The sequence below is a fragment of the Stegastes partitus genome, unplaced genomic scaffold (assembly GCF_000690725.1).
Source record: "Stegastes partitus isolate 25-593 unplaced genomic scaffold, Stegastes_partitus-1.0.2 Scaffold663, whole genome shotgun sequence".
Lineage (NCBI taxonomy): Eukaryota > Metazoa > Chordata > Actinopteri > Pomacentridae > Stegastes > Stegastes partitus.
This window is the reverse complement of record NW_007578394.1, coordinates 325,264-335,096: the sequence shown is the minus strand read 5'-3', so window position 1 is coordinate 335,096 and position 9,833 is coordinate 325,264. Positions and strand designations below refer to the sequence as shown.

Below are 9,833 nucleotides of genomic sequence, written 5' to 3'. Positions count from 1 at the left end.
AAGAGAGGAAAAGGCACTTGACAACAGCCACTTTGGAGGAGGGTCAATTTATCTCTGAACCTTTTTTTTTCTCCCTAAAAGCCGAACGCGTTCCTGTTTCTGACGCAAACCGGCTGACCCGCCGTGATCCATATGCAGCATGTGTCTGCCTCCGACTCTGTGCATTCAAATGCAAATCCCCTTGTTTGTCTGACTTCCCAATGATGTTCGGGACATTTAAATTCCGTTTTCTGTCAGCGCACTCGACAGTGAGGTCCCTGTCAAGGTGAGCCGCGGCGACGACTGCGAGACAAAGCGCCGAGCTCGTCTTGCATCACACGAAATCTATTCAGAAACACACCGAACAGCAGCACTGCTTCTTTTTTTTTCATTTTCACTCTTTTTTTTTTTCCTTCTTCTTCCTGGTTTGGCATCTGCTTCTCCGACGCCTGTGGCAGCTCGGGGGATGTCAGTGATCTTAGCCTCGGGCGTGATGCCGTTTCAAGGCAGACAGCTCATCAAGGTGAGTGACAAGTGTTGGGGCGGGAACTTACGATTCACTTTCCCGCCTGGAGGTGAAAAGTTGCACACTGTAGCTTTAACACTCAATCTTTCTACTCGCTTTTTTTTTTTTCTTTTTTCTTTACCGGGTCAAATCTCAAAGGGCGATGACGTTAGAATTTGCCGGGTTTATAATCAAAAAGAGGCTTTGAAGTAGTCACAGCTGTTCACTGACATCACAGACGCTCATGAGTCAACAAAAAAAAAAGCTGGGAAGAAGAATCTGCTCCCACTTTCTGCTCACGTTTCGCTGAAATAAAAGATGGCTGTATGACGTGAGCCAACACGATGGAGTGATGCAACAGAAGCAGGGAGTTCAGGAGGTTGGATGGAACTTGGGGGCACCAGTTTTGAGTCCGAGCAGATTCTGTAATAACACGGCGAGCTCCATACGTACTTGGACGGCGACACGTTGTTTGCTTTTTTGGCTCAATGCTCTTATTGCTTTGGATCGGTGCCAGCGTACTGGCCGGCTTCGCTTTGGTGGTTTTCTCAGATATTGAGGGAGTAGATTGAGTAGACGTTAAGGATGTTTATGAACCTGCAGTTCGCTGCCAGACGCAGGAAACGTTACGACTGAAGCATCCAAATCCACACGAGAACGATTTTGGCATTTTTACATCTCCTGTCGAACAACATGGGAACTAACAATGAACAAAGGGGAATGTGTGTTGTCTCAAAGTTGTTTTTAAAACTCAGTGATTGTTTCTCACGTGCCTAATGCAGCTACAGCTACATTCTCACTGAAATGCTAAAAACTGTTTAAAAAGTCTGGCGCTCCTCGCAGGCGGCTGTTATTTTATGCAGTAAAAACGTTTGCCAAGCACTAAAACTGATGCTTAAGTAATTAAAGCTTAATTAAAACTTGAAGAATATGAGTTTAAAGTAGAAAATGTATATTACAACCCTTTTTTTACATCATATGTGCTTTTTTCTTTGCAGTGACTTCAGTGTAACCAGCTAAAGACGCTGGAGGAAACTAGACACATCAGATTATGTTGTAGTGCAAAAGAATAAATAAAGAATACATTTAAGCCGTAAGAGGTTAATAAATGATGTTTTTTTTAGCACAGCAGCCGTTTACACATTAAATAGCAGTATTCAGAACTTTCATTAAAGTGGCGACAGACGAGTTTTTATCTCGTTTCAGTTGTTTCCAAGCACCATTACTGTTGGTGCTACGGTTGCAATAAATGCACTGCCTTCCATTTCCCTCAGGACTTTACAGCTACCAGGAACACGGGATGCAAAATGATCGACAATCAGGTGAGAAGAAAGAACCTCTTGGTTAGCAGCAGCGTTAGCGACGAGGCTAAAGGAACCCCGAACAGAACCTGTGACGTCAAAGGTTTGAAGAAGTAGAAAACGTAAAGTAAAACGTGACTTTGAAGGACGGCTGGTTTATGCTGTCATCACTGTTTTTGTTGGGAATGTTTCGATGTTTATTGTGTTGTTGTTGATGCTGTTTGTAATTTAGGTTTTTTGTATTTCTTTGGGTAAAGGGGGCAGATAACAAAAGACTATTCTTCTTTCTGCTCCGTTTCATTCAGGAGTTCTGTTTGTGTCGTGTTTAATTGTTTTAACTCAATGAATGAAATGAAAATTAAAAAATAAAAAATAAAAATTGTTAAAGACAGTAAAGAGCTGCTTAGATGATTAAACATGAAGGTTTTCTTACTTACAAACTCGGGCTAAACGATGATATCTGACAAATTATGCTTTTAAAAAAAACCTTCAGTGAGAAAAATCACAGACATGAAATGTGATGAATCACTTTTACATGAGACTCCATCAAAATATGATCAATAATGGCTTCAAACGTGTTTTTAATACATATTTTAAAAGAAGAATTATCACAAAAGCTGTGACTGTGTAAAGTTAAATTAATAAAGTCATAATTATAAAAAAAATCCCATAATTATAATAATAATGGAACTTTTCTGTCAACAACCTCTGACATTAAAACAGGATTCTCATACATTCTGCCACCAGGTTAAATAAAGTATTCATATTAATAAATAAAGCCGACATGCTGCTTAACGTACACATCCTAATCTGCAGCCTCTGGATCTGCTAACTGCGTCGTTTCTAATCGAGACTTCAGTTTGAAATTGATCCATCGCTCAGCCCGATCACTGACCCGGCAGAAACGCTGTCGGTCCCGGAGGTCGGCTAATTGAGCGACCGCCTGAAGTTCTACCTCAGTTTCTATCACCCTCTCCTTTGCCTCCTCTGACAGAGAGGCTCTTTTTTCTTTCAGGTTCACTTTCCACAGATGCTCCGGTTGTTCCTGTGACCATAAATCATGCTCTGGCTTTCTGGGGAGTTTTCCGTCCCGGCGGCGGCAGACAGAGTTGGGAACCGGTCCAAACACTGATGGTGTCATTATTCTATAGCCATTACATTGTGTAATCAACATTTACAGCACTTCATAATGACAAGTTAAAGCAAGAAACGACTCTTTTTTTTCACTTTAATGAAGGTTCTATTGGATTTAGGACCAACACCTGTGTTTACCTTCTGTTTCATGTCAAACTGGCTGCTATGAAAATGTCTTATTATTAACCTCTTAGGGCACAAATGTATTATTAACCCAATTTTCGGTTAAATAAACACTCAGATCGTCCACAGTTTTCTCCAGACATCCATCTGAGAGGAAGGTCTTTGCAGTTAATTTCGTAAAATTACTTTATTGTCTCGCATAAACGCAGCAAACAGAAATAACTGTAACTGCTGATCTCACTTTCAAGAAGCAGAAAATCTATGAACCAGCTCACTTTGGGGAAGTTTCACACCAACAGGAGTTCATCTGGTGCAGCTTTGTGTCGCCGTTTCCAAAACGTCACAAGCAACAGGAGATCAGAATAAAAACAACCAAACTAACCCAATATTTGAGGATGTTGTTAAGAGAAATGGCTGCAGCGTTTCCTCCTGCTGCCTGGTTAAACTCCTCTCTACCTGTCTGACGTCTCCTGTTGTCGTCCCTTATAGGTCAAGACAACACAAACTTGTAATTAGTCCACCTTTTTCTCGCCGCAGACCTTTAGACGTGTCACGATGGGGGAAAAAAAAAGCACATAATAAAATTAACAACGGCTCCGTTCTATTCAAGTGTCGGCGCAACAAAAGGGACAAAACCGGGACCCTGAAACTGAAGCAGCTAAATGGAATCCAGTCGTAATTGCTTTTATTATCTCTACACCTGTGCTCCTCCCGCCGTGACAGAAAGCCTTTACAATCCGTTGACCTCGCATAGTTTCCAGGCATCGCTCGACCCAGCTTCAATCTAGTAAAGTTCAGTCGGAAGTAAGCGAAAGCAACTGTGCAGCGAAAACAAGCGCTGGGAGCGTCGCCGTCCTCCTACACAGAGTCGCTCACCGTACGCTCGTCCCTGAGGTAATTTACAGTTTAAAAAAAACAAAAACAAACAAAAAAAAGTTCTTCTTCTTCACAAATCTTTACAACAGCTCACTTTTATTCATCCTCAAACGTCTCTCCTCCGGGAAAGAATGAAATATTTAAATAAACTGCTCAAAAAACAAATACAGTACAAGTGCATTCCTAAAGTTCAGATGGACTCTTGTTTCTGCAGCATCTACTCACACACTGTGAACAGACGGAGGTGGATGAGGGTGAAGGTTTACTGTAGTGCGTTACAGTCTTCTGCACAGTTTGGCCCTTAAGGGGAGATTTTCAGTCTTTGCCTCCCTAAGACTTACTTGAGCTGTGGCTTTGCTCCATGGTGTTGAAGACCAGACAGACTCCCGCCGTCAGCAGGAGGTGCATGGACTCGTACAGCAGTTTGGGCGAGAAGACGCTCCATATGAAGAGATGATAACGCAGGACGGTAACCAGCACGATGTAGGCAGCGGCGGGAACCGACCTCAGCAGGGCCAGACAGTAGCAACCGTGTCCGACCGCAACGGGGCTCCTGAGGGAGGGAGGAAAAAGGATTCATCAGAGAGGAGGAAACACCGCAGAGAGGGAAGCTGGAAACTCTGAGCTGTAAAAAAAAATATTCAAACTTCCCAAAGAACAACAGAGAAAAAGTTCCAAGGTCGTCCTGAGCTGCTTTCTGTTTCTCTAAATAATACGTGACGGAGTCGAGTCGCAGATCGTTTGACGATTCAAGGCCACGGTTTGGCGTCTTTACCTTACACGTGTACCCAGGAGAAGAGCCTGATCCAATTATCTCCGCACAATAATGCGGATTGCCGGCAAATTCCGATAGAGAAGTTAATGACTTTAAAACCTGCATGATGGGATGCGGCGAGGAGATTAGGAGGACGGGGATGTAAAAAGCCAACGCACACGGATACACAAAGGCTTCGTCTCAGGCAAACACACGCGTAAATTAGCGAAGGGATCTTGTTTCGTTGTAACCGGCAGAGTCCCAGCTGAGGGGGAGGAACTTCGAGCCTCGTCCCAAGACAGGGAGGATGAAGAAGGAGACGCGGGAGTTTGGAGGAGGATGGACACAAATGTTGGCCGGGAACGTACCAAAGAGCGACCGATGACAATAATGTGGTTTCTTTTTTTTAAGCAGCAAACTACAGAGAAAAGAAAAACTTCAACTGTTGCTCTGCTGGGAGGCTGAAAGGAGTTGATAAGGTCTGATTAAATAAGATCCAGCTTTAGAGCCTCAGTCTTGGCTTAACAACACTCTCGTAGGCTTTTCTAACATTTCATCCCAGGAGCCACCACACAAACAACACAAGACATCAGGACACAGGTTTAGATTTAGAGTGAACCAGGTGGAGATTTGCTCATTCTTTATCCTGCGACTGCGGTTGTCTATGTGTGCTGTAGCTAAATGAACCGAAGCTTGATAAGACGTGACCCGTCTGGACTGACGAGTAGCACAAAGGCTGAGAAATCAGACCTGACAACTGACGAAAGCTCTTTAATAATGATGCAAACTGGGGAGATTTAACCCAATTTATCCCACTTGTTCTAAACTCCAAGACCTCTTTGAACTCGCATGGCTTCATCTGGGCCCTAAAGAAAGACAAAGACGTGCCGTGAAATGCCAGAAATTTGGTCTAAATGTAAAGAAGACGATGAACTGATGTCCGAAAAAGAAAGATAACACTTTATAAGTCAAATTTGAGGCAAGATTAGCGTTTTATTTTTGCTCTGGAGTCGCGGTTTTACTTCACCAGAAGAAAACCTTTCCTGCGTCCTCACCACAAAACATTTAGCGACAGAAGTTTGCAAATCAACTGGAAATGAGCTGAAGATAAATGAGAACTTTCTGGCTGCAGTGAGCAAAGGTATGTTTGGAGAACTATACCACGTCTCCATCTGTTCAGCCCAGAGGTGGATTGATCAGACTTTGGGTTTGAGTCGCAGCCAGTGGCGACGTTTGGGAAACGTTTTACTGGTGCAGAGAGGAACGGACTCAAAATGCTGAAAACAAAACTCATGCCGTCTGTGAATCGAGGATGGATTTTTAACAACGAAATCATGATCTGAACCACATTCCTCCCTCAAGAAGTGCAAGCTGAAGGTTGTGATATTGAACCTAAAGTCCCCCAACCTCAACATCATGAACGCCTTCTGCAGAAAGAACGGATTAAAATCCCCCCAAACAAGAAGTGAAAGACTCTGAGCCGCTACAAAAACATTTACAGGCTGCGATAGTTGCCAAAGAGGGTATTACTACTTCTGCTTCGGGCTCTTTTTCTCTTTGTCATTTTGAGAAACTGTACGAAATAAAAGCAGCCGTCCTGCGTAAAACAATGAAGAAATGTGGCGCCTTTAACTTCATGCCTTTTGGAAATCAGGGCATCTTTTACTTACTACTCACAGCAAGAGAAACTTTGACCAGACTTTTTCATGCTACCAACTGGAAGTCAGTTTAAAATCAGGTTTGTCTCCTGAAACTGTCATTTTCTTGATGGTTCTGTTACATTCTGTGATGCTGTTCTGCTAAAATAGCAGATTATTTAACTGGACGTCATGTTTTCTAGCATCAAGCTCACACATTACTTCACCAGCCGAGTCACTTCTTAAGTTTTTATGGTGCAATAATAAATCACACAAACCCAGATAGATGGTGAAATCCTATCCACGTAAACATTTCCACAGTGTAATACAGGAACATCAGCACGTTTGAAAATGTCCATTATAGTCACTCGATCAATAGCTGCAGTCGAAAACTGCTGGCAGACTCGACAACATTAAGAACGGCAGGTCAAAGTTGAGCCAATAATTAGGCCTTCAGACTCTAATGGACAGTTTAGATGAGAGTCATAACTTTCCTCTTTGTTGTTTTTATGTCTCAGTAAGAGGTTGAGATGAAACGTTCAAACTTCTCTAATGGACTCCTCTGACAAAGTCGCCCGCTGAAGAGAAGCCGGAGAGCGAACCGTCATGTCACATCGTGTAAGTCAGATAAACGAGGTGAGGCACCACGCAGGGCGTCTGTGAATCAACGGGACGCTTAAGCTCTTCAGCTAACGGAGCTGCTCTTTCCAAACAGCTCGCGTTTATCGCAGTGTGCCTCCTCAAAGAGCTGCTAAAACGTTCACGTTGCTCCTCTCAGGTGGGTTAACGGGGTGAAGAGTCGCTCTGTGAAATCCTGCCAGCGACTTATTTCTGTCAGAGGAGACGGCGTGTGACACGTTACGTCATCTCTAATGTACAGATTTAGAAAAAAGGAATAAGGTGATAAAAGGAGGTTAACACTGCTTTAGCTGGATGTCGTTTATCCAGAGTGTGTGTTTGGGAAAAAGACAATGTGTAATATAATATATACATATCTGATTATATCAAGAAGATATTAGGGTCTTTTTTTTTGGTTGAAAAAATGCAAAATGAAGAATAAATGAAGCACCAACTGCAGCAAAAAAAACATGAAGACAAAAGTCTGCAAGTTGAAAAATGTGGATCAGAGTTTCCTCAAATGTCTTGTTTAGTCCAAAGATCTTCAGTTTACTGTCACAGAGGAAAGAACCCAGAAAGTATTCACACTGAAGAAATCACAGAGTTTAGACTGATTGTAATAAAAATGAATGTTGGAGTATTTGATTAATTAACTGATCGATAAACTGATTCATCGTTGTCGCTGTCCCTCTAAGCGGCTGTATGGGTCTCAGTGCTGACCGGTTAAACTCACTAGAACTGGATTCTGGTCCAGTAGCTGTTGGATCTGGTCTCTGTTAGTGCCACAGTGGAAGACTGAAAGGTTCAGGGAAAAAAAATGTTTTAATCCGCGTATTTAGCGTATTTAGACGTCAGCATATGCTAGATTTAACATCCCTGTGCACATTTAAGCTCATGAACATCTGTCCTCATGCACAGTCAATCCAGCATATGCTAACATTTAAGTATGCTAACATTTAAATATGTTAACATTTAAATATGCCAACATTTAAATATGCTACCTAGATAGCAACCATTTTATTCCTGAATACAGATCTTTATTTATTTTTATTTTTTTTGCCCCAGGACACTCTAGATTAGCAACAGATCAGTCCAGGCAAAGGGTCAATTGATATAGTTTCACAGTCCTAATCCCAATATTGATTACTAGTAATTTAAGGAGACCAATATTTGGATTTAATAAACATCCTTTTGCAGGTAATTTAAAAAAAAAAAAAACATATTGGTGTCAAATTTTAAAGAACACAATATCCAACACAGAACTGAAATGAAATATATTTATTTATGCTTTACTTATGTTTAATTTAAAGAGAACTTTTAGACATTTACTCCTCGGTGCTGATTGGTTGCTACTTCTAACCAATCAGAGGGCAGGACATTAATGAAGACCACAGAATCACTACAGACAGGAAGAAGTGGCTACATCAGAGCCAAAGAAGTGCATCTTTGAATTAATTTACATCTTTATTTAATCTAAAAAAAAAAAAGATAGTGTCGGATTTGACAATTGGTTGACTACTAGTTCTTTGTTTCCCATTTATAGAAGCAGGGCTGTGTTCAAACACCAGATTTATTTTCAGTGTAAAGACAACTGACAGCGAGTGGAGTATGTGGACATATTCACTGAATCTAATTAAAAAAAAAGTGTATTGGATTAAAATTACGGACTCCACCTTTAACTAATGACGCTGTATTTCAGTCAACCATCACATTTCTGAACTCACAAAGCCCCAAGCTGGAAAAACAAATCAATTCCTCTCGGGATCTCCTAGCAGTGTTTAAAATCATGCAAGCAGTGAAAATACTGTGATCTGAATGCGCCTTTTGCTGCTTCTATTTATGTCTGAATACCAGAGTTTGTAGAGACGGTGATCAATGATTTCAATGATGAACGTTAAGTCACGTTTCTCACATGTTTGGCCAGTTTCCTGGTTTTTCATGGCTCAGAACGGGACTGCACAACATGATTTGTTCGTAAACAGTTGAATCTGTGCTTCTTTTTCTGACAGAAATCTTTGCAATTGATAACCTAAAATGTGAATTACACTCGAGTACATCAAACCCCAAATCACAAAACTGATTAAAACAGATATTTTTATCATTTTGGCGCTTGTGATTTCCCTTCGTCTCTGTCTAGAAACTCTCTGGAGTGCCAAAAAAACCCCCTTTAAGCAGAAAAACCCCTGGCTTTTGAAGATGTACAGTAATTATGTGAACTAAAACAATAAGAACTCTTTAAATAGTTATATGGTTTGATGGCGTCAAGGGAAACCTGCAGAGCTGCTATTGATCAAAGTCCATTTCCAGTACTTGCCTCGTGGTCGAGCTGCTGATGCTGCAGAGTGAATTCCAAATGAGCTCAGACTATTTTAGCTTCATTTGTCACAGTACCTCCTGAGTGCATATTACAGGTGGGGTTGCTTTGGAAAGCATCGCGTTTTGAGTAATGACAACAAGAAAGGCGCTGCTCTGTAATGCACTGTGTGATGTTTACAAGCTGGATTTAATGTGACTTTCGCTGGAGACGGAGTCGTAGCTCGGCCTCTGCAGCGGCCTCCAGCGTTCATCATCGCCCAGAAACCGGTGGGCGGTCCGAGCAACGTCCTGGCGATCTGGCTATTCAGAGGGTGAAACCACCACAGTGCCATCCCCTTCCATTATCGGTAGTTTGCGGGCAGATCGATTGCGTTGTCCGTCTAAATGAGATTTACTGCCGGCTTTCATCGCTGCACTTTAGGTTCACGAGTGAAACAGATCGATGCAGGCGCTGCGACTAAATTTAGGTTTTCCGAAAGCAACATTTTGAGCTGCGAATTTGAACTTACTGGATATGCATTACCCACTCGATTCATCTCAGGTGGTATTGATTTGTTAAATACTACTTCTAAGGCATTTTTTTTGCATTT

At 41.8% G+C, this 9,833-nt stretch overlaps 1 protein-coding gene across 1 annotated transcript in view; it reads right to left on the bottom strand.

The window, feature by feature from the left end:
- Nucleotides 1–2,444: 2,444 nt before the first annotated feature.
- The window catches only part of pigg (phosphatidylinositol glycan anchor biosynthesis class G (EMM blood group)), a 96,719-nt gene continuing 89,330 nt past the window's right edge, over nt 2,445–9,833 (bottom strand). The window contains exon 13 of the mRNA XM_008290270.1: nt 2,445–4,471. Within this exon, the coding sequence (XP_008288492.1) occupies nt 4,249–4,471 (223 nt within the window). The 3' untranslated portion in view covers nt 2,445–4,248. The remainder of the gene's footprint in view (nt 4,472–9,833) is intronic.